The sequence below is a fragment of the Ictalurus punctatus genome, chromosome 6 (genome assembly GCF_001660625.3).
Source record: "Ictalurus punctatus breed USDA103 chromosome 6, Coco_2.0, whole genome shotgun sequence".
In the NCBI taxonomy this organism is placed as follows: domain Eukaryota; kingdom Metazoa; phylum Chordata; class Actinopteri; order Siluriformes; family Ictaluridae; genus Ictalurus; species Ictalurus punctatus.
In genome coordinates this window covers 8,333,745-8,360,000 of record NC_030421.2, presented here as the reverse complement: position 1 = coordinate 8,360,000, position 26,256 = coordinate 8,333,745, and the positions used below count along the sequence as shown (strand labels likewise).

Below are 26,256 nucleotides of genomic sequence, written 5' to 3'. Positions count from 1 at the left end.
AAGCAGCACTCGGACAAACACGAATCAAGTTCACCGGGAAGTCCTTTCACCAAAGGGGAAAGGACATGGGGTGTGAAAGACACATTTGTTCTTGATTGCTGTAACTTCCTTTCATGCTGACTTTAGAGTATCTACTAGAGGTCAACTGATAGTGGATTTCACCGATAACTAGGTTGGGTGGTACCTCCTGATAACTGATTAATCGACTGAACTGAAATATATATATATATATATATATATATATATATATATATATATAAATAATGCAAAACTTATAAAAATAAACAGTACTGACAGTACCATACTAAACTAAAATAAATATCTAAATATGAAAAAATATATATATACATAAAGTATTAATACATATTAAAGTAAATAAAAAATGAACATGCAAACTTAACCAAAAAGTAACTCTCAAAATATGAAAAAAACAATTCAAATAACACAACAAAATTAGTCTGTGATGGTTTATAATTTCACCTCTAGAGGCCACTCTTGTACTGTATAATGATAAACGGGTAGCTATAAGCTTCAATTTTTTCTTTAACCTTGTAGCTCCAAGGCAAAAATGGCATTCCTTGGATAGCCAATTTTACATCTGAGCTTAGGGGTAAAATTAAATTTGAACTAAATGAATGTCTCACTGTTCTGGTTACATCTGCAACCATCCTCCACCACTACACTGAAATTTTCCTCTCCAGAAATGTGTGAGACACAGACGCTGATGCAAAGAGCAAAGGAGAAAAGAGAAACCTCAATAAAAGATTTTATTAGTCCCAAATCAAGAATAAATGATCCAGTTAAACGGTCTGTTTTCTCCCTCTGTTGGAACACAGCCGCTATCTACCAAGACATCTCTGAAACTGGAGCAGAAACAGATGGGGTGTGATTGGGCCAGAGAGAGAGAGAGAGAGAGAGAGAGAGAGAGAGAGAGAGAGAGAGAGAGAGAGAGAGATATAGAGAGAGAGTGATAAGAGAGAGAGAGAGAGAGAGAGAGAGAGAGAGAGAGAGAGAGAGAGAGAGATGAGAGAGAGAGAGATAAGACAAATACCCGTCTCAGAGGCCGTTCCAGCCTTCTTGTTGTTGTTGTTATTGAGTGGTTCTTCTGATTCCGGGGCCAACCACGAGTCTCGACTCTGCGCCCATGCCATCCTCCTCAGCGTGGCAGTTTTCCAGGGGTGATCCATGCTTACCGGGGGCAATTCACACTCCTCCATGTCCTCCTGGGACACTATAGCGGGAGACTAGTCACCTGTAGACAGCCACACAGAGAGAGGGAGAGATTCACAGTAAGTGGTTAGTGATGACAAAAATATTGTCACTTCCAGCAAAACCGGTGTTGCGTATATCAATGTAATATCAATACTCAGATACTGTTTCGTTTAAAAACTACTAAGCTGCTTTTTAAAACTGAAGCTGTTCAGTTAAAAGCTCTTCCAATGTTCATTTAAAAAAAATGTTAAATAAAAAACAAACAAAAAACATGTTTATATGACTAATCCATTACCTATGCAGTCTATGTGCATGTACATTAATGTGCAACACTTTTTACTTTAATGGAGTTGTGTGTATATGTGTGCGTGTGCAAACGTGTGTGTGTGTGCTACATAACGATCCTGCACATTCAGTGGCAAAGAGGATAATCACCGCCCGAGATCTTTTAACTAGGTTCCTGAAATCAGTGATTATTCACTTGAATCTTGATGATGGTTATTATTCTATAATGATATGGTCTGTATTGAGCTATAATTAACACAACAAAACCAGCTGCAATATTGTCCCGTAAACACTTAATCTTATCTCAACAGCAAATGGCCCAAATAATCCACCCACTTATCCAATGGTCTTTTTTTATTTTTATATATATATATATATATATATATATATATATATATATATATATATATATATATATATATATATATATATATATATATATATATATTTTTTTTTTTCCCCATTTGTGTTATGATGATCCGGTCATTTGCTTATCCGTATTACAAATCCCGTCTGACTTACTTCATCTGTTGGAAATTTGCAGCATGTGTCTACTTGCAAAGCAGGTGTGACCGAGGTCGGAAAAAATCTTACCATTTTAGCTGTGGGTAACAATATTGTGGTGAAAATACTGAATGAAACCAAGTCCAAATCAAAGTTCTTTAGCGTTGTTCCTAAAGCTTGTTTACCTATTTCATGAATAAATCATTTATTAAGCTTTTGTAGCTAACGCACCAACTATAAATAGTTTAAGACTCTTTTTTTAAATCCATTCAATCAGCTCTGTTCCTCACTCCAAGCTTTTACAATATCACCACCCATATTTCCTCCCATTTACCTGCATTCTTAGCTGCGCAAGCTAGCTGTGTACCTAACCCACTTCTAATTTGCAATTGTTTGACAAGCCGATCAAGCAACGACGTGACGAACACGCCGCCCACATTCGTTCTCTTCTTCCTCCTTTTCTGAACTTTAGCCTACGGAATGTGCTAGCTGTTTTGAGTTGCCAGGTATTTATCTCCTACATCAATATAAATTTATAAACATTCCTTTTTTTTAGTAAATTTTGAAGGTAGCCCAAAGGAAGAAGACGACCCCCCCCGATCTTATACTTTTCATACGTTACTGAATTGATAAACTAGCACTATTGGATGGATACAGCATAGACCTGGCAACCAATCATATAGGTTCTTTCCCCCCTTTCTTTTTTAATGGAATAATGTATAATCAACGTTGGGAAGATTGATATAAACTCTCAGGCGACACACTTCTAAAATTCCTCCATTTTGAATTTCATGCTGTCACGTGAAGGAACCGTTCAAAGAGTCCAACTCTGTATAGCAAATTTGCGTGTCGAATTTCACTAAAGTTAAAACATGAAGTTTCGCTTACAAAATTCAAATGCAGGAATGCAAAAGGGAAAACTGTGACGAATTCCCTGGAAACGAACACACATTCACTAAAGGTTCACAATAAGATTGACGTATTTAGAGGAACGTATTGGGGGGGGGGACAAAAAAATTTGGGAAGATTGGCCACATTTGTTTGATACCTCAAATTTAAGAAACCATAAACATATTTCACCAAGTTGGTACTGGACATGTTTTACTTTTTGTATTCATGTCTAAATCCTTGCTAGCTAAGTGTTATTTCCTCACATAGAGAATGTGAGACTATGAACAAAGTTGTTGGATAGCCATGTGTTACATCCTGAATTGTATTTCTGTTTGTACCGTGTGCCGTTCACGTCTATGTTGGCAGTGGCATGGACGTCTCGTTATTCTCGTCTCCTCCTCTTTCAGGCCCCACCCACTATAACGACTCACATTCCTGCTTCCAGCATGCCATGGGGAAGATCACGACTTTAACACGCCAACAGAGTCAGGTGTTTTCAATCGATAGGATGACAATCAGGTGCGAGTGAGCGCTGCGTTTTATTTCAAAGAATATCTAAAGGGATCTATCAAAGTCTGATCACCACCGTATCAACGTACAATGCGAGTGAAACGGATATGTTCTACGATTTAAGACGACAAAATGCAATAGAACTGATTCATTACGTGCCGCTTACATTCTACTACTTCTTCCCGCTCTGTACTCTTGTCCTGTCAAGAACACACGTGACAGCAACAAACCCAGCATCAGGAATCACACTTGTTTAGCAATAAGAGTTGGCGTTCGTCGTTTAAAATCAGACAACTGCCGAACAGCAACGACGCCGAGATACAACTCAAACCAGTTTTAACCGATCAGTTCATGAGAAACACTTCGCAGACACCCCCACAGTCTGGCATGCCGCAACAGCACCTTTGAGGTTGTTTGCGACACAGAACATGAGATTGAGTAAAAGACTTTTCGGATGCATTTGTAAAAATGTCAGGATGTCACTGGTTTAAATATGCTCTACTACAGTACCATGACTGTGACTACACACAATGTTGTTCAGCTGAAGCGTAATTAATGTTAATAATTAAACTGCAACGATGACAAACAGTCGTAAACTACAGCATTAAAGCAGGAAGAATGAGAACTCAGGACAGTATATGGCATCCAATCTAAAAATCGTTACAACTGCTATGGATTTAGTCAGTGCTGCGATCATTACAGATCGAGATATAATATACACACATATACATACATACATACATACATACATACATGCACACACAGTACCGTGCAAAAGAGTCGTCGTTTACTTTGTTATAGACGTTTATTTGATGGCTTCTACATTAGTGAGTCAGTAGAAAAACATTATAGATTTCCAAACATTCGTTTTCCAGCAAAAAATCGAATGTTACAGAAAAAAAACGTTTGTATTTCAGTAAAGAAAGAATCGTATTACGGAAGAGAAAATTACGTAAGAGATAATGAAGGCTGCAGGGTTTTGCTGCAAAATTAGAAAGCAAATGTGACAGACAAAGTCTGCAGAAGAGCCGGGGCTGGTGCTCAATAAAACCTACCAGCTAACGTCCTTCTAAAACTACACAAAAGGTACCCGAGACTACTCATTTATTTTTTAAAAAGCAAAGGATCGTCACACCAAATATTGACTTTGTTTCGTTTATTACTGTTCTTTACAGGAAGGATTTTTAGAATTTTTTTTATTTTCATTTCCTTTGATTCTTTTTGAAGGCATCGGTGCTCTACAGCATTTCTTTGCATGTGCCCAAGACTTCTTCAGGAGGAGTACTCTAGGTCACCAGGTCATTTAATTATGTGCTCATATAATAGCTGGTAGGAATGAATGATGACGCATAACCGATGATCACAATATAGAAATCATGAATATTTACCGATACCGAAACCTTAAGCAACAGCCAACATCTATACTCATCCAACATCGTTTCCCTAAAATCTATCAAGCTTTACAATTCTTTTTAATACTGAAATACAGGAAATCCACAGCTAAAAACATGACATGCATAATACTGCAGCTTGCAAACAAAAATCACTTGCACTGCAAATATAATAACGTATATATAATCTCACATAAATCAATCCTAACAAACTCCTAATTAAAAATATACAGGTAAGACTCTTTAATTGTAAAAAATAATAATAATCCTTTCCAAATACAATTCTAATGTTTTCGATCCATCATTTTGCTCATACAATTTTATTTCACAACAAACAGGAAAGCCTTTTTATACTATACGTAAAAAATATGTATTTTATCTTAATGTGTAATAGCAATAAAACTAATTTAATATATTCATTTAATCTCAGCTTTAGACACACTGCCCTCGATACGTAGATTGCGGATATCCTTTGGACACTTTTCTGGCCACAATCTTCAGAATGTTTGACGCTGCAATCTGATTGGCTGTCTGAACTTCTGGGCATTTGTTTCCAGCAGGAAAACAATCTTTTGACTCTTATTTGAAGCAACTAGTTTAAAAATAATTCAGCTTGCGTAATTCCTGGTTTAGATTCTAAATGCAAATAGAAAATCACATTCTGAATAAACTTTATTATTAAATACACGCTCAGCGAAAAGCTACTGAACATCTGGAGTTTCTTATCATTTTATTACAGTTTAATAACTACTCCTGCTACAGTCCAAAATAAAATGATACAGAATAGTAATTAAAAGAAGGAAAGATAAATCGTTGTGGAACCTGTCGGATCCTAATGAACTCATAAATAAGTGCTCGTAGGCAAAAGCGGGTAAACATTAAGCATTTCTTGATTCACGTGTACGTATTCCTCGGTTAGAGATAAAAACTGTAAAATAAAAAACCTTTTCTATTAAATATACTAAGCTCACCAAATATCGCAGCTGATGAACTGTTTGAAAAAGGCATAAGTCATGATCAAGATTTACACATTTATTTCTGGAGAATCAGATGTTTTTATTACACTCCTACACAGCAACGCCACGGTTTATTCAGAAATTCAGATAACCGAATGCTAAAATGCCCCCGTTCTCCCACGAACTTATAATAACGTACAAAAGCTAAGAAGATACAAATAAGAATGCATTTATTTATAAATGGCATAAACGTTCTTATTGATAATTTCAAATATTTATTGTGACTGCCGTGTACTCGAGCACTAAACCATCTGAACCGCTGTAATCCAATACTCATAGTGAAAGACGACAATAGATGATGCATTCCTATACAGGTCTGGTCATGCGTTTTGTTGATTAACCCATGTAAAAACACCAACACACACACGCACACCATCATCATCATCATCCATTTAATCACCTCAACATGTCACAACAGGGTTTTTTTTGTTTGTTTTTGTGTTGTTGTTTTTTTTTTTAAACACACATGACGTGACACAGAAGTTTGTTTCAGGGCATTAAGGCAATCATGCAGAAGTCAATAAGCAGACTGCTCCTGGACTGGAATGAAAGTTTTCAGACGTACAGAACAGACATGAAGCTTGATGATAATAAAAAGAGACTCACCGCGGACATGTGCAGAAACTACTGAAAGTAGAAACACACCTGATGTAGAACTCGCAAAGTGTGCAGCATGAGACTCTACTACAATCCCACATGGAGGAGAGAGGGGGAGAGAGAGAGAGAGAGAGAGAGAGAGAGAGAGAGAGAGAGACAATAAATGATTAAATGAGAGAGAGAGAGAGAGAGAGAGAGAGAGAGAGAGAGAGAGAGAGAGAGAGAGAGGGAGAGGGAGAGGGAGAAAGGGAGGGAGGGAGGAATAGAAGGAGTCAAAACGAGTAGGGCAGGAAATGTCTGTTTAGTTGAAAGATTACATGCGGGTGCCGAGTCATTTCCTGTTTTTGGATTTCCACTCCCCCCCCCCCCCCCCCCGGATGAACTGGACACATGCACCCAAGCGGGACGAGTTTATCACCCGACTGTACAATCTCTCCAAGATCACGGAGTGTGGCTATTCTTAGGCGGTGGCTATTTTTGGGCTGATTTTCATAAATAAGCAGGAAGGAAAGGCCTCAGTAAACAGAAACTAGTTGGTCAAGAAGACACTGGATGGACAGAAGGCATGTGGAGGCAGAACAGGAGAGATGGCACATGGATAACAGTAGTGTTTGTTTCAATTTGTTGGAAGATCATCAAACAGAACCAACCATGACATCGCATCACGATTCTCAAAGGGATTTCTACAATAAACGATATGCGTCATTAATAATGAATGATACATAATTAATAATATGCATTATTAATAATAAAGAAATTTATAATAAATGTATCATTGTAAATTAGCTTTAAATTATGCATAAAAAAGTTACCAAAAAAGGTATTAAAGATTTTAACTGTATTAGACAATTTTAAAGATGAAATATAAAATTGAAAGAAAATATCTACAGCAGCTACTTTTGCAAGTCTGTATGTAATTATTCAAATAAATAAATAAATAAAACCCTTTTACAAAAATCTCAGAAAAGCGCATCGTGTCATAATTTATCACGATATCCATATTATATAGTCATATCGTCCACTTGGATATGATGAACACCATCGAAAACACTTTAATCCTCTGAAACGCACTCAAGAAATCTCATACTTAAATGAGCCTGGAAACGTTCAAATATAGCCAATTAAATTAAACCATACATCCAAACAACCATAAATACAGATGGATATCACTAACAAGGAGCTTCAGTCAAGCCTGGATAAATGATGAATTCATTAGCTAGGCTAAAACGTGGTAGCTTACAATGCCAGAAAGCATGGCATGCTACGGTCGTTAGCTAGTTACAGGTTAAGAGTGATGAATGAGTATAATAAGGAGTAATAATAATAATAATAATAATAATAATAATAATAATAATAATGAGTCTTTATTGGTCACATATACAATAGAACACAGTGAAATTGTTTTCTTCGCATACCCCAGCATGTCAGGAAGTTGGGGTCAGAGTGCAGGGTCAGCCATGATACAGCGCCCATGGAGCAGAGAGGGTTAAGGGACTTGCTCAAGGGCCCAACAGTGGCAGCTTGGCAGTGCTGGGGTTTGAACCCCCGACCTTCTGATCAGTAAATCAGAACCTTAACTGCCAAGCCACCACTGCCCCACATATTTATATACATGTATATGATCGTTAACGTCTATAAAGGAAGAAGTATATAATGCAGCACATTGTGTCTTCATCCTCAATAAAAAGACTGTGGTGACCATTTTGATTATGAGCTGTGGCATTTTGTCCTAAATCACATGTAAAAGATATTATACGAGTCTGATTAGCTTTTTTTTGTTTGTTTGTTTTGTTGTTTTTATTTTCTCCTGTGTGTGTGTGTGTGTGTGCACACACACACTGGGAGAGTTGTTTCCACCTAGCTGAATATCCTGATTCTGAACAGATCGTCTGTCTGTATGCATGATAAATTAATCTGCCTTGTAATAAAAATAAATAAATAAATACAAACATTCGACAGTAAACAGTTTTGAGGTGTATTGCGTCACTGTGGAGCACATACGTACCAAAAATGTAAGTCAAAAAAAAGTTTTTGTTTTGAAAAAAACATCTGTGAGCAGTAGGGATTGGTGAATACAGACTTAAAACTAGATCATGATATTTCATGGTAACAATATAAATGATTAAACAGTAACATTCAACATTATCTTCTGGCGTTCCTCAAATTCTGGTTGTTGTTTTTGCTTGAGGTGGTGGAACAAATTTGATGCGTTTCCACCCTTTGTTGATTTACAGGTTTCTGACACCCTTTACAAATTCACAGAGGTTTGATTCGCATCTGATCTTCTGGACCCGAACCAGCTCCGTATGACGGAGGAAGATCCGTCATGCTTGTTCATTCTACGTGTGAAACGCCTGCATTGCGGCTTATAAACACGTCATAAACTATATCGTCACGGGAATCGAACCCCCGACTCTGGAGGTGTGAGGCGAACGCGCCAACCAGGAATCCAGGCTACTGATTTTTCCAGCAATGTCCATCCATCCATTTTCTATACCGCTTTATTGCGGGGAACCTGGAGCCTATCCCAGGGTGCATGATGCACACCAACACATCGCAGGGCACAATCGCATACACAATCACACACCCGCTCATACACTACAGACTACCATGCATGGGGGAGGAAACCGGAGTACCCGGAGGAAACCCCCGCAGCACAGGGAGAACATGCAAACTCTGCACACACAGGGCAGTTACGGAAATCGACCCCCCAACCCTGGAGGTGTGAGGCGGACGTGCTACCTACTAAGCCACCATGCACACTCCAGCACGTCTATAAGCTAGACACCAAACATATCCTGGCTAATTATCAATATTTGTATAAGGAGCAAAAAAAAAAAAAAAAATAGCCAAATATTCCTCTCTTATTGGTATAGAAACAGATATACACTCAGATTATATATGTAGCCCAGACATGAAATCTGTACTTCCCTACATGCAACAGTTTAAGTGATGTTCATGACAAGCTGGTAGAGAGAGGAAAAAGAAAAAAAAAAAGTGCTGTGATATTACAATGTTGCAGTCCTTGAGTCATGAGAGCAAGCCTGCAAACACCAGCACTGCATCTCAACTTGTGTTTGCACAGCAAACAGCTTGGAAAACGTCAGAGCTTTTGTTTCTCAGACTCTTATCTTGAATCGTTGCTCTGAGAGATCAAATATCAGTCTTTGGGAAAGTGGAAAATGGCGCCAGTGCAGTTCTTGATCCTGATAGGGTGTGTGGAAAAAGGACTTGAGCATAAGGAGGAAGGTAACATGATGGACATCTTGGCCATTATGTGGCAGGATCACAGTCCTGCTTCGTTAATGTTTAATCCGGTTTAATGCTTTGTCAACTACGTGTAATCATTTGAACACAGCAAAAGGAACAATATATGATAATAAAGGAGCTTTTTATTGCACCTGGTTTGTTTATTACAGGGGTTTTGGATCAGTACATATTAAATCTGATTGCTTGTCGAGGGGATGAGGATGTACAGGTGTGTATTTTTCGATCACAATCTCGATGTGCTATTTCTGAAAGGCCATTCCTCTCATTCTTTTTCAGTATCATCCTGGAGAGAATCAGGCTTCCTCTTACACCACAGCTCAACCAAATATTTAAATACACGTCCTAAACGGCATCATATCGAGTGTCTGAAATCCAGTGTAGGCTATTTTCGGTTTTAAATCATTATTAGTAAACTGTTTTTATTTATTTATTTATTTATTTATTTAAGTGTGGTGACGAGAATAACGGAGATGGTTGAAATACAGTAACACATCTTAGTGTCAGTTACTTATATTAGCATTTCAATAAAAGGGAGAAGTCACACAAAACTTTCCGACTATTTATTTATTTTATATATCTATGGGTAAAGGAAAGTTTTGGTGATTATGGCTAATCTGGGTGGGACGTGAGTTTGAACTATTTAAAGCTAACATTTTTGTTTCCTACTTTTTGTTTTGCTCGCAAATAGAAGTGCACAGTTCCTCCATTTTGTTTTTCTTGGAATTAAGCGTGCACAGCTCCACCCACTCTGAATTATCTACGGAATTATCCTTCGCAAATTCAAAGTGTAAAAGTTCACATTAACTCAACGTGAAGTAACAAATATCTCGCATTCGTTCCGACGGACACTTACGGAACAACTCTTATTATTTTAAATGTCTGCATGGTCTGAGAGTCAAGACCAGTGGACAAAGCTGCAACTCCACGAAGCTTAACGGACGTATTGTACAAATGCTAGCATAAGAAGCGAACTACCGTAAAAACCATATAAAACACTAACAAAGAGGTCAGTGTACGTTCGACTCAACCCAAGTGACTAACTTCTAAAATCCCTTGGTGTAATGTAAGCTATTTGCATGTAACACACTGTAGTCAAACCAAGACCACTATTTCACATCACATACGTCACCATATCTTTTTAAACCTGATAATTTACATTTACATTTATTCACTTAGCAGACACTTTTATCCAAAGTGACTTACAAATTAGAAAAATACAAGCAAAAGAAAAAAACAAGCAAATTTAAGACTCCGCAACCCATGTTAAAAGTAGACACACACTCCCTACATTAGACAAGCGTTACCAAATTAGGTACGATTTATTCTTGAACATTGTGTTCAGACCCAGTCGTGGCAAATAGCTTGAACCTGAAATGAAACATGAATTCTCACAGTTACACACATTAAACACAGAGTTTAGCAAAGCCACACACACACACACACACACACACACACACGTGAAAACTACATAAAACCAAAAAGCATCATGGTCAAGGTCTTTTGTCTACAACAGCATAGCTAAAATATGAGCACCCGACACCTAACCCCCAAACCTTTCACAAAACCCTAGCAGGCAGAATGATGTTACATCCTATTCATACCACAGATTTTGGGTGACAGCGCTTTAACTTCACAACGATTGTGTTATTTTTAGGGCTGCAAATAATGATTTTCATAATCGATTAGTTGGCCGATTATTATTATTTTATTCGATTAATTGGATGGGGGGGGGGGCAGTTTTTTCATTTATTTAAAATAAAAATCCACAAACTCAGTGTTACAAAGATAAACTTCAGACTAAAACTTTACACAACTGTTTGTCCAATTACATAAGACTAAAAAGAGCCCAATACACACACACACACACACACACACACACACAAAAGAATATATATATTATTAATTTAGGACTGGAGTTTAATTCGGCACTTTTTGTGAATCCATAAAACTAATGCATAAATACATAAAATATAAACTTATATATATATATATATATATAAGTTTATATTTTATGTATTTATGCATTAGTTTCATTAGTTTTATTAGTTTTATTTAGCTTAAATAAAGTTCTGAACACATGTAAAATCCTGAGAACATGTGTAAAGTCCTGAACACATGTAAAATCCTGAAAACGTGTGTAAGGTCCTGAAACCATGTGTAAAGTTCTGAACACATGTAAAATCCTGAGAACATGTGTAAAGTCCTGAAACCATGTGTAAAGTTCTGAAAGATTGTTTAAAAATAAATAAATAAATAAATAAATAAATAAATAAAACATTCTGAAAGTTCTAAGATCTAATGTAAAGTCCTGAAAGCTTGCGTAAAAGTCCTGAAAGCTGAAAGACACTAGATCAGCACTTGTGCATCTGGCTCACATGTATCCGCTTGACTTGATGCTAGCATGTGGTAATCAGCACAAATTACCCAAACTGTAATGTTTTACCACTTTCAGATTTACAGAAATAAATAATACATTTCCATAGATTCCCAGAGTTCCATTAAAATAATCATTTGATTCTCACAAAGGGCTAAAAGCTTGCATGAATGCATGCACACACAGACGCGCTCCATTTCCTTCTGGAAACTGAGAAAACGTCTGCTTCTATAAATACAGAGGAAATGTTAAGGCACTCTGACAATGTGCTAGCAGCTCTATAAACACAGTGGTTTAAAGCAGAGTATACGCTCGGCTTTAAAAGTCAACAAACGGAGAGTGACGGATGGGAAAGTCTAGCTTTACGGGCAAATATGTGCAGTTAGACCACCGTGGGCACGATAGGAACGCTACACTAATTAGAAAGTACAAAATGTGCTGTTGAGACGGCCATGTGCCCTGTGTGGTCATTTTCACTAACTCATTTAAATGCACTTGTACACGTTGCCCTCACATGCATATTCACTCTCTCTCACGCACATTTTTTTTCCTAGGGAGGCACAATTAAAATTAGTAGGTTTAAAGAAAGGTCTGGAAAATACCCTAGCCCCTTGAGCTTCGACTGTTCAGTTCTGTGCCTGGATTATATTCTGACTTCATTTTGGATAAACGCATCTGCCGAATAAAATAAAATTCTCCTTCCCTGAGAGATGAAGTATCCGATCTTGCATTAGGCTCCTCTGCAAGTATCAAGTAAAGCAGGTTTTATTGTCTTTCCTCTCGTCACTGACCGACAGTAATGTTAGGAAGGAAATATTGGTTCCCCCCAAAAATAAATAAATAAATAAATCAAATAAAAAATCCTGGTTCTGCACTTAACATGAAACATCAGACAAAGAGGAGATATTTTCAAATTGTGATAGAGAAAAATTACAAAAGGTAACTGTATGTGCCTTCAGGTATTACTCTCTGTAAAACACCCACTCAAGTAAGAGCATGGACATTCGATAATTTTTTTGTATATTATGATATATTCTGTTACTATCCATAATTTGTAAAACGTTCCATCGACCCTACTCAATATAAACTTAGCCCAACTAATAGATATTCAAATTAGATTTGGGCATGTAAACATTTAGGCTACGTGCAGCACTTGAACTTCATGACAGCACTTTGGAAGCAAGTGAAAAGTCCCAAGAGACAATGCACAATTTTCAAAGCGTTATTTTCAGCGTGTTTATTGCTGCAATCAGTGTGTGCAAAGTGTTAAATGGTCCCAAAAGTTGAAAACTTTGTGTAAAGTTCTAAAACCATGTGTCAAGTTTTGAAACTTTACGTAAAGTCCTTTAAAGCTATTTTAAAGTCCTAAAACCATGTGTAAAGTCACCAATGTTTTGAAAGTTTGTAAAAATTCCTGAAAAAAAAAACCTCTGCAAAGTCCTCAAAACGTTTGTAAAGTTCTGAAAACTTGTGTAAAGTCATCAAAGTTCTGAAATTCCTGAACAAACTTTTTCAAAGTCCTCAAAACTTTTGCGAGGTACTGAAACCATGTGTAAAATTTCTGAAAACTTGTGCAAAAGTCCTAAAAAAAAAAAAAAACTTGTCAATTTCTGAAAACTTAAGTCAAGTCCTAAAACCATGTGTAAAGTTAAGTCTGAAATCTTGTGTAAAGTCCTCAACATGTTAATCATGAGGAAATTTAAAATGAATATATTAGCTATACGTTTAATTTATGTTGACTAGCACTAGGTAGGCTAGTTAACAAACGGCTAACGATAATATTTAGCTGGCTAGGTAATATAGTTCCAATAGCTAATTGTAATCAGCGCAGTAGAAGCACCAGCAGTGTACGAGTCCTACTGCCAGGTGATAGCTGTTTTATTTTTATTTTGTTATACAGCTTTGACAATTTTGGGTTATCCAGTACCGAGTATCCAGATACTACAACTACAATAAGACAAATTTAAAACTGTATTTATTGATAAAACACTTGCCTAACAATTGAAACCAGATCAAGTCAGGCTCTTGGTATTTGCAATCCCAAAATACCTCAAGCTCTTTTCAATAATGTTCATAGAAAAAGAATGGGAGTGAAAATTTTGGATCGTTTATAGAAATTTACTTACACCTACAGATCAAAGGGTTTTTAAGATCATAAACATTTCTGTTAAGTGTCTCCAAACGTTTGACCGATAGAGAATGATTAAATGTTTGAAATCAGTGTTGTAGACAATAAATAAATAAATAAATAAATAAATAAATAAATAACTGTGCCAACATATTCATGTCTTTCATTAGAAAACTAACATTTTATTTTCGAAAAATTTTAGTTATTTTATTTATTTATTTATTTTTAAACGGATGACTCAGAGGGAGATATTCCGAAAAGCAGCCGTTAAGAGTCCAACGTAGGTGTGAACTCCTTTAAATACTGTTTAAAAAGCATCTCAAGGAAATTCCTCAGCAAATTCCTCAACAATCAGTTGAGAAAACGCCAAGAATACATTTCTGGAAGTTCTAGGTGAAAAAGGGGTCTACATTGAAGATGGTAAAATACTAAATTTTGATTTATTTGGGATTTTTCATCACAGTATAATTCCCATAGTTCCATCTGTGTTACTCCAGAGTTTTGATGACTTTATTATTATTCTAAAAATGTGGAAGAAAAAAAATTTAAAAAAAGAAGAGTGTGTCTAAAGTTTTGACCGGTAGTGTACACTGTCATACAGTACGCCCACTCTAAGTGAAATGGTTGTAAAATGTTAGTGTCAGTAGTTTTGCCTTGCTTCCTCTTCCTCTTATCCAGAACGCCTGAGTTCTAAGCAAAAGCATGAATTATTCATTCTTTAGCCCAACCATCACTGAACTAGTAAAACTACTGGGGTTTGATTAAACAGCATCTTATCGGCTTCAGAAAGCATAATAATGGTTGTGTAACAGAGGACCGTTTCACACTGTAGTGGAGTAATACTAGTCGATACTACTTATAAAGACATCCTGGATCAAGCTGGTTTCTCAGAGGAACACAGGCCATAATAAACATGTAAAACGAGCTAATGACTCTCCCACACACACATAAATCCAGCTGCTTTGCTCATTAGAGCTTCTTCCCTGACAACAGCTAAAAACATCCGCATGTGCACAACGACTTAGCGAGAACGAGGCTTTACGGGCGCATCCTGCTCAGGGAGGACAGGGGGAAGCTATTCTAGCTGCATCCATCAGCTCCAGCCAGTCTGTTTTGACAACGATGATGAAAGGCAGACTAGACAGACATGACTCCCAGAAAATGTGGTCCAGACAATTCTCATTTCTCAATGCAGAACATAAAGGACAAGATATCAGAGCAGTTGGACACACTCCTCATAACCAGCAGCTTGTCTCAAAGCATGGAACATCTGAAAAATGGTGCACTGGACAATTTTTATCACCATATTCTGGGCATTAAAACAAGACAAGAAAAATATTATGCAAACCTCGACTGTGAGGTTATTACATTTTTTGCTAGGTGGCCCAATCAATCTACCAGTCATGTTAGATGAAAGTATTCACACAAAATCCACTATTTCTTTGTCCTTCTTGCCTTTTATTTAGCAATCATGGCAATTACTGAAACTTATGAACAATCCTGTTAAGTGATTTAACCCCATTGTAGTGTGTTTTCCTGCCAAACTTGTCAGAGTCATCCTAATACTTCTTCTACTTTTAGTTTTCTGTACTTGTGACTCACTTTCTGCTGATGTACATGATCTTACACGGATACCCTAAAGGTGTACACGTCCCAAAAACATGTCTCACCCGTGCTTCAGTGGATAATCTCACCTGGACAATGTAATCAAAGACTGTCCTGTGCTCAACCCAGGACTCTTATTCACAATCTGCTCATACTGAACAACCTTTCAACACACTTAGTTCTACATATGTGTACTGTAAGGATTCATTACAGTAAAGGAGGCGTTCCCTTTTTGAGTCTGGTTTCTCTCAAGGTTTCTTCCTCATGATGTCTTATGGAGTCATCTCTGGCTTATTCATTAGGAATGTAAAATCTTGCGACAGACCTGTTGGTCTAGTAAAATCTCGTTGCGAGTTAAGTAGGTAAGAGGAGCATCTTGCAGATGTTCCAGAGGAAATGGGATACACCAGCGTTCTCCTATAAGCCACCCTCTGGATATGGATAAAATTAGGAAGCTGATTCATTCCCTCTTGCTCTCTGTCCTTGTTCCAGGTTTGTGTCTCTGTTCTCTTTTGTAAATCAGTGCTTCCACCAGATGACGGGTCTGGTGAAGTCCAAGAGTTGATGTCCTGTTCAAGCTGCCTCTCGATTTGTCTAAACCGTTATTGTTATTTTGTTTTGTGTTATTTCAGTCTCTATTGCGTGAAGAGCTATACAAATTAAACTGAACTGAACTGAACTGTATGCTGTGAAAGTATCATCTCCTTCCACCCTTAGAGAGAGCAGAAAATAGTGCCTCCCTCCAGACCTACAAAATCAGTTACAACAAGAGGTGGGAGTGTGTCCAACACCTGGACATCCAGGAAGTGGGGAGCATCAGAAAGTTCCCATCCTCGCCAGTTGTATCTGCTCAATTTCGCAGAAATGAACACTGATCCTATTATTAAACCGAACCCATTGGGACAAATCCGTTTCCAGATCAGGACTATTTTTGAATAGTGTCTAGAACCTCACACACACACACACACACACACACACACACACACACACACACACACACACACACACACACACACACACACACACACACACAGACACTCAGTGGAACAGAGCACGAAACAGATCAAACATCTCGCACCAGGCCTGATAAGCACCCTTTAAATGGTTGACTCCTTGTTTCTGAGATCATAATGAACGATGAGGACAACAAGTGCAGTGTGTGTACTCGTTACGGTTACTTGCCACATCTTCATAGACTACTTGTTTTACTCATGCAACTTCATCATATAGTGAAGTTGAGATTCACGCAACAAAATTGAACTCCTTCCGCAAATAAAGCTGTGTGTATCAATTTGGGTAAGAACTGTGGTCTGATTGCATTGTCTGGACATATGACAGACCACCATGTCCAGTCAGGAACCCTAACTCCAGGCCAAACCTATACCACTACCTTGTAAATTATTGTTTAGAAAAAAAAATTTTTTAATAAATTGAAGCAAGGTACAATACAGTGGAGTTACCACTTTGCAAATGTTAAAAGCAAGCATCACTCTTAACATCTGGTTAAATACTTTAGTCATGAAAATGTTTCATGGCAAATTTTGAGAAAGGCAGTGCATGCAGCCAGGACTCACTCACAACGTTAATTCATTTCATCCATTCACTCGTCCTTTGTTTATTAATTAGGGAATTTAATATTCAGTAAATAATATTAAACAATATTGAAGGACAAATTTCTTATTACTACAACTGTGGGGTCATTTTAAAATTCACTCAGCTTTCCGAAGTTGCATCTCCCTTACTTCTTCTGTAGGCTTACCGCATTTCAGGTCTGAATATGAAGTCATGTGGTACTACATCCATTATGAACATAACGGTCACAGCGAATAGCGATGCTCTGCTTTATGCAGTGCAAATGTTGCAAATTTGACACGGTCATTGAGAAACAATTTCTTATGCAAACCCAATTGCACTTATCTGCGGTAAAAGATGTTATTCATGTGAATTTGTGTGAACAACATCCTCATTTTTACTCGGCACTTGTTAACATATGAGGTGATGCGACATTATACTTAGGAGGATACATTGTGCTTTTGGAGCCCTTAACTGATTAAAGTTTTAAATTAAACATTAAAAATAAATTTTTTTAAAAATCAGCACATTTGCAGGCATTCACAAATATCCGCTGGGAAAATGCACGTAGCTACCACATTCTGTTAAAGTAATGTGAGAATGTAATTAATACCTATACATCTTGTTCTTGAAATAAAATTGGTAAAGAAACACGAGTGAGAATGGTGATCTCGTGGCAGTAGGTGATTTACCTTCCCCCCCTCTCCTCTTTATGCTTGTTAAATAATTTATTTGACAAACACATCATGACAGATCATTAAACCTCTCATTATTCATGTTTTATTCCTTTTATATACATCCTTACGCCTACTGCATATTGAGAACATGTTTTATACTATTGTACTCCTATCATTTTTGACATATTGCTCAACCAGTTATTTATTCAAGACCACATACAGATTCTACGACCCGAGACGTTACTTACAACATTTCATAGAAACACGTAGTCGGATCTTAACATAACAATCATGTCACAATTCTATGGAACAGCTTTTCTTCAAAAACATCCAAGTAATCGCCTTCTTATCCAGACTAAATGCAAAAATAAACACTACCCACCAAGAGAAAAGTACACAGGTATCCGCTAATAATGTCAAACTATTTTTGATAGGACGAGATAGAGTTACCAGGTTGAAAGGTTGTTACGGCAACAGCCGCCTTTTCCGGGCACAACAAGATAAGACTTAACAAACTTTAAGCTAGCCTTCGTGAGGCACGCCTGCAATGTTTTTCTCCGTGAAACCGAAACACAAGTCCCAGACTGCAGCCACCCTGACTGACCTTTGCTACTGGCATCATATGCGACTTAAAACTTCAGCTAACACGACGCACAGTTCTCTATTGTGATATTGTTCAAGGCAGCATGGCTAGACGGCGTGTAGATACGAAAGACAAATCCCTTCCTGTGTCCCTCCCAGTAAATCCCTCAGGGATCAATAATGGCTCCATTTAAGAAGCAAAAATAGTGCCCTTTTTGTAAATTACCATTCTATGAATGCAAAACAATGTAGCGTGGATACAACAGCAAGGGCAATTGTAATGGTTTTGCATAATGCACCTGCATTACATCAGGGTGTCCACAGAGGAAATGCTTTCAGGTGGTAAAACCTGAAGGAAGTGTGCACTCAAAATGACATGAAAACATACACCGAGTTTTCTATATCTCTCAGTGGGATTTGGCGAGAAAATGAAAAGTCAAGACATACTTCCCGTCAATGACAAAACTCAAAAGGACACTGCCAGGGGGCAAAGCAATACTCTGTTTAGCTAAAGTGACACACTGTTTACAGTAACGGCACTTTGCGTATCGCTTCAGGTCCTGCCAACGTTTAAGCCTTTTTCCGTTTCACAGAGGAGCTACTCAAAAAGCATCAACAATAAATTTAGCCTATGTTAAACCTTAAAGAGCCTTAAGTAGATTACAGTTTGTCAGGAAGTGCTCTTTCATTCCTGCTTTTGATTAGTCTCAGTGTACCAGTGGTTCTTTGCCATCATTATTCTGATCAAAGTTCATAAATCTGTCAGTTGACCGGAGACAATAACCAGGATGAAGTGGCTTCTCTATTATTGAGACACTACAGAAGAAATAACCAGCTATGGCTAAAAAAAAGTTGTGGCTGTGGCTCAGTTGGTAGAGCGGGTTGTCCACTAATTGTAGGGTTTTCGGTTTGATTCCCGGCCCACGTGACTCCACATGCCGAAGTGTCCTTGGGCAACACACTGAACCCCAAGTTGCTCCCGATGGCAAGTTAGCGCCTTGCATGGCAGATCTGCTACTGTTGGAGTGAGTGTGAATGAGAGAGTAAAGCGCTTTGGGTAAACGCACTATGTAAGTGCACCATTTACCAAAAAGTGAATCAAAAGCAGTGGACGAGCAACCAGGATACATAAATAAATAATAGACAAAAAGTGAAAATACAAAGGAAATGGAAATTCTCCAAAATGGCTTTCTGAGACAACCGTGAACTTTCAAACTGGCATGTGCCAATATTGGAATACATAGAGCTAAAGATATATAGAGCTATAATCGATGAAATCGATTATAGCTCTATATATATATAGAGCTATAATCGATGAAATCGATTATAGCTCTAATATATATATATATATATATATATATATATATATATATATATATATATATATATATATATATATATATATATATATAAGTAAATGTATTCAAATGAGAATTATTTAGAAGAGAATTATTTATGTATTACTTTTTATAGATGCAAAAAAAAGGGGCACGGAATATATATTCTGGTGTGTATTGGGTTGTTTTCAGTCTTATATAATTGGACAAACAGTTGTGGAAAGATTTAGTCTTTAGTTTATATTTGTAACACTCACTTTGTGGATTTTACTTTAAACAAATAAAAAAAAGGCTACGGAAACTTTGCCCACCATCCGATTCATCCAAAAAAAAAAAAAAACCGGCCAAATATTCGATTATGAAAATAATCGTTAGTTGCAGATACCAAATTTTTCATATGCCACACACTAGGTACTGACTTTCCCCAATTTAGATATACATATTAGCTTTTTCGTGGTATGTTAAACTTTATAGGCTGCTAGAAACAAGGGTAGACAAATGATAAATACACAGACCACAACGCAAGTAAAAGTTTCCATGTGCTGCCCAGTACCTTATTTAGCTCCTTTTTCTGAAACGTGGTAGCTAAAAACGCTATAAGTAGAGGTTGACCGATAATGGATTTTACCGATAGCAACTGATGACTAAGTTGGGCCGTACCTGCCATAACCGATTAATCAACCGATAGTTTTTAAAATTTATACCGAACGAAAGCATAACACTCAAAGTAAAACATTGCTGAGCTTTCTTACAAAAATAAACAATACTGACTGTACCATGAAAATGTACTGTACTTTTTTTTTTAATGAAATAATAACAACTATATATTAAGTATTAATAGATATTAAAGTAAATAAAAGATACATCCAAACTGAACCAAAAACAAACACTCCAAATACAAATAAAAATAAAGACATCCACAATGAATCAAAAACACTTCAAATAACAACAAATGTGCCCATGATTTTTATTTCACCTCTAGAGGCCACTCCCGTACTGTATACCGACAGCAGACCCCCTCCTCTCAGCCACTCCCGCAACAGACACAACCGGGAAAAACTATCGACTCCATGTGGATACTCGCCGATAACCGACAGTTCCAGCAATTGGTTATTGTTTATCGATGGGTCGACCTCTAGTTATAACAAATAGCAAAGCAAGTTAGCAAGTTAACATGTAACATTAGCATAGACTAAGGGAAAGAAACAGGTATAGAATCATGATTCTGTTCTAACCAAGTCAAGAAGTTATTGCTGAATGTTTCAGTAATAACATAAGCTGTGGTGTGTTCGGTCTCTGCATCGCACGTAAAAATAAATAAGTAAATTTTTTTTAAAAAAGATACTAGTTGTCAAGTCAGGCTAGCATTTTTGTTTAAACGTCAGGTGACTGTTGTATTAGCAGGAGACTTATAGGACTATTTTGATTTGCACTTTATAACGTCCACGTTAATTAAAGTAAAAAACATTCTACCATCAAACAGGTCTTATCTTGGCCGATTCACGTGCGTGCGTACATGCATGTGTGTGTGTGTAATGCAGCAAGCACGGACGGAGCAGCATGCGCTATAGTGAGATCATCACTGCACCATCATGAAGCGCGTTAAATGTAAACATACATAACAAATGAAAACTTTTGTGAAGTACAGTAAGGTGTACGGTTTCCCCTTTATGAGTTTGTTGAAGTCCAAAAACTAATAAACACAAACGCAAAATCCGCTTGTCCTGGGTGCGGAGGCTACTAATTAAAATCGACCGAATAACAAGCATGGTCAGTGACGTAAAGCTTACGTTACTCACACTGGTCATGAAACCGGGTTAGTCCGTAGTATAAACCCAAACACTACTTCAAAATTAATCAGGTGCTTTCCCTGGTATTCAGTCTAGGACAACTCGTTTTAAAGAATGTTTACATTCACGTCTTATCACCGATATTTGTCCACGTGTTATCACACAAGCACCGACCCAGAATTCCTCCAATCCAGACAGTGACGGTCATTGTTAGAATTATAACTTGTATCAGCTTACCTACACGCAATACAAACACAGGACAGAGAACAACATGTAGCGCAGAGAAGTAGGGGGTATAAAGTTCTGAACAAAACAATACGATCTGATATTTTACAATGTCCTTCAGCATGCCTTAATGCTGTTACCATTCCTACAGACACCAGGGAGTAGAGCAGTTTACAGCGTGCGTGGTTTGAGCCCTTGTTTATCACTGTGGCTATGTTGTAACAACGGGAAGTTCAGATGCTTGAAAAAAAAAAAAAATTATATAAATAAATAAATAAATAAATAATTATTAAAAACTCTTTACATTTATTAACTCCTGCTTTGCACTCAGCAGCTCCCTTTTAGCCGTTTGGCACGTTCATTATCTCGCTGTGTTTCTGCTCAGTAGCACACTTTGTATGCAGCACATGGTGTTACTCTGCACCCAGAACAGAGCCTAGGCACGCAGAGGAAGTCGTGAGCCAGGAAAACACACACTCTCACACACACACACACACACACACACACACACACACACACACACACACACACACACACACACACACACCATTAGAGGCTTGACAAGCAAACGAAACAAAGGCGGCCACAGAGATCTCAATTGCAGGAAGGGCAATATATCATGATTAGGGACTGATCGATAGATCAAAATTTGATGGGCTTCAATGTTCTACAGGGAATTTGCAATGAATCAGCCAATTCAAATAACCATCAGACACCTTAGGGAGCATATTTTAAGTATGCATATTGGTCAAGCAACATAATGACAATACCTGAAGCTTTCACATGGTATGTTCCATTCCATTCAGCTACTAATGATGGAGCTGATCAAGGTTATAAAGTACTAGTGATAATCTGATACACTGATAACATATTGTTACGCAATTTCCCAATATCATTCACCATATTCTCCACCTCTAGTTTATCAGTCCATCCAATCTCCAATAGCTATTCTGACAATCCGACGCAGCAGAATTTACATGCTGCATGCACCAGGTACCATTTAAGCCACACATCTACATATTAGATTCTTAGATATCTGACGAGAACGTTGCATACACCATCACAGTGCTCCCTCGTACTTCCTGCAGTAAAATGAACTCTTATCTAAACAAATTCGCAAAACGTAAACATAAATAATACAATACAGATAGAAAGAAGCCCAAAGCATTTTATTTAAGCTACACCCACTTCTTGTGGTGAGATGTTTCATGTGTATCTGAGAACCGCGCCTCATTTGTATTGCCGGATACCGAACGGATTTATTCGTAAATTGTTTGTATAGTAAGTCAGATGAGAAATTTGGTATTCGTGTGTGTGTGTGTGTGGGGGGGGGGGTAGTTTTGTAGGCGTCGCCAAATGCAAATCAATTCGTAAGTCTCTTGGGGTCATCAAAATACGCATGGGAGTACGACGCAAAAAGGGCTTGAATTTTTTTTTTTTTTTTAAAAATCAGGCGAAATGATATTCTTACAGGCGTGTTTTTGCATTGGATTTATATATTTTTTTAAAGAAAATGTTACACTCATTTACAGGCTTCCTCTAAATAAATCTGCATACATTTGCATACTTAATAAGACCCTAAATACTTATTTCACCCTGAAGACTCTCACACGAGAAACAGTTTGCTGGAATATCATTTCTTTATAAGTTTTACCGATATTGATTACAATAATCAAGATGTTGGGAACTTTGTCTGTAATATTCTTCTAATTAAGGATAGGAATAAAAGAATAAATTAAAGAGTTTGTGGTTTTGAATATAGAAAAAATATATAGATTATGAAGTAAAACTAATAAATATATTTTGATACATTTTTATTGCTACAGTTATGACAGAAGACATTACTGCATTATAGATCAAAATAATTGGCGTGACCAAAATTGTTGCATCTACCTGCCGTCTTGCTTTGAACCAGTTAATACGGGTAAAGGTAGAGAAGAGAGTCGCTTAAGCAGCATTTGCAGCTCTATATGTTTTAGAAAAATGCAGGAAAACAGCATCGGGTTTTATTTTCGTACAAGTATGGCCCTTTCACACAGATAAAGGAAGACAAACAAGACAAAATCAGCCCTGGAGGCAGTGTGCGTGAAACAGAGACAGAGTGTGTGTGTGTGAGCGCTACACCATGTCCTGTTTTGCTATATGCTTAACACTGTTTAATCATTAGCCCAACGAGGTCAACATTGCCCAGGGCTCCAGAGTGAGCAATGGGGAAAAAAACATATAGAACAATCAGGATGTGAACACAACCACAGAACTAACGCTGGTGTATGCACGCACACAAACACAAACGTTTGCATGCGATTTCATAGCTTGAGTAACTAAAGCCTGAAACACTGCCCAGACGCCACGTCATGCAGATAAGCAGAACTCTTCTTTGATCGACGAGTACTTCATAGAGCAAGAACACACACGTACACCCTTGTGATGAATATCAACAATACAAGCCTCAAAGGTGAGCTGGCTGAAATCCCAGGAACACCACATCAGCAGAAGATACGATTATAAAGCGCATGCAACTGAGAGCTCCAGCACAAAAACAACAGCAGAATTATCAGATTCAGATCCACAAACAATATTTAGACTATGACAAGATCTCATGGATCGTTTTGGCCTCGTATCGTAGTTCAATACCGGTCTCGGGGGGGCAGTAAAGGATCTGCATTGATAAAGACTCATTATATCCAGAGATGAAACGAGATTAAAACCTGAAGAAATAAGAAAAAACATTTAACGCTCTTTAAAACAGGCCACAGAGATTCGTTTGGACTTTTATAGAGGCATTTTGTATGATTTTTTTTTTCCACCTGATGCAAATACCTGAACAGATGATTGTGGACTTTTGAACAGAAATTCTGATTAATGTTATAACTCATATTTCATATACATATATTGCATCACGCTTATAATATCTGCACACGCCACAATCAATCAGGTCGAATAAGGTGTGGTGAAGATTAAGATTCTTACTTTCCACCTACACCATGCATGATGCAAACGAGCCAAGTGTCGCAAGACCAATTCACAAAAGACGAATAAGGGAATCAAACCCAACACAATGACTGGCTTCACGCTGTACATCATATTTTTAGAATAAAGCATACCTGTTACTGCGTGGATATTTACATCGGTTTACGTTTATTCTCGCTTCCGATTGGTCGAAAGGTGTTGATTAGTTTCCGGAGAGCAGTTCCGGCTGTATAACAAAAATAAATAAAAAAATAAATAAACAAACAGGTTTATCTTGATTTGCTTGGTCTAATGTGTAAGCGTTTCTATAGTAACAACTCATTCAGTGTCCTTAAATAAAGAAGAACGTATAAAACGTTCCCGTGGTGAAGTTTTCTGAAATGAAACGTTTGTTTAACGTTTCTGAACGAAGACTTCAGTCAGTTTCAGCATTTTGAAGTGGAGCTGTTTCTTTAATGTTTAAGAGAGGAAGTCTTCAAGACGGAGAGCTGTGTGCTTTCTTCTTTTTTTTGGTAATTTCTAGAGAGATTAATACATACATACATACATACATACATACATACATACATAAAGAGGCTGTTAAGGAAATGATGGTTTACAGCCGTTATAATGTAAGCAAGAGCAAGAACAAACTTTCATGGACATTCTACACCAGGAAATGGATCCTTGCACAGATAAAACGTATACCGCGTCATTCGTTAATATGCAAATTCGAAATTATACGCTAAATGCTGGCAAACTGAGGTGACATAATATAAATAAAACACTACCAGATATGCTTTTATTGGAAAATAATCCACTTCTAGGAAGCAAGAGTTACTCTGCTTTGCGTCAGGCTGCAACACACCACCATGCCGTTGATTGTTTTCCAATAACAGCAGTGTTGTATTTCCTGTTAAGCCGTCCCAAGCTAGCGATCCTAACAGAGTCAAGTCAGCTCAGCTTTAGAGCATACATGTCAAAAACCTTTCATGTTCATTACGAATACATTTCTGTAATATTTCTCATTACTGCTTCTAAAGTGTCACCTGCAACACCACACATATACGGTTTATTCCCACCCACCCCCCCCATGTCTTTTGTTCTGTCGCACCAAGGTATGCACAGAATAGGCGTTTAAAGCAGTGCCTTCAGAATGTACTGATGATGTCACTTCCTTCTAAACCCACAAAAGCAGTTCTGCTTCAGATCATCACTTACATCTGCATCCATCTTGGGGTTTAATTAGCTAAAAAAATAAATATTATTATTATTATTTTTTTTTTTTAAATCACACTGTCCACTTCCTCAAAGAGCAGCCAGGGTGAGCCGCTCTTGCTC

At 37.4% G+C, this 26,256-nt stretch overlaps 1 protein-coding gene across 8 annotated transcripts in view; it reads right to left on the bottom strand.

Moving 5' to 3' along the window:
• The window catches only part of itprid2 (ITPR interacting domain containing 2), a 70,601-nt gene that overhangs the window by 36,644 nt on the left and 7,701 nt on the right, over positions 1–26,256 (bottom strand). For 4 of the 8 annotated variants that reach the window (XM_053680805.1, XM_053680812.1, XM_053680811.1 and 1 more), the window contains exon 2: positions 1,052–1,252. In XM_053680805.1, coding sequence (XP_053536780.1) covers positions 1,052–1,217 — 166 coding nt within the window. In that variant the 5' untranslated portion in view covers positions 1,218–1,252. Of the gene's footprint in view, positions 1–1,051; positions 1,253–6,415; positions 6,500–25,070; positions 25,163–26,256 lie in introns of those variants that run through there. The other 4 variants (XM_053680808.1, XM_053680807.1, XM_053680809.1 and 1 more) reach the window with 2 other exon arrangements.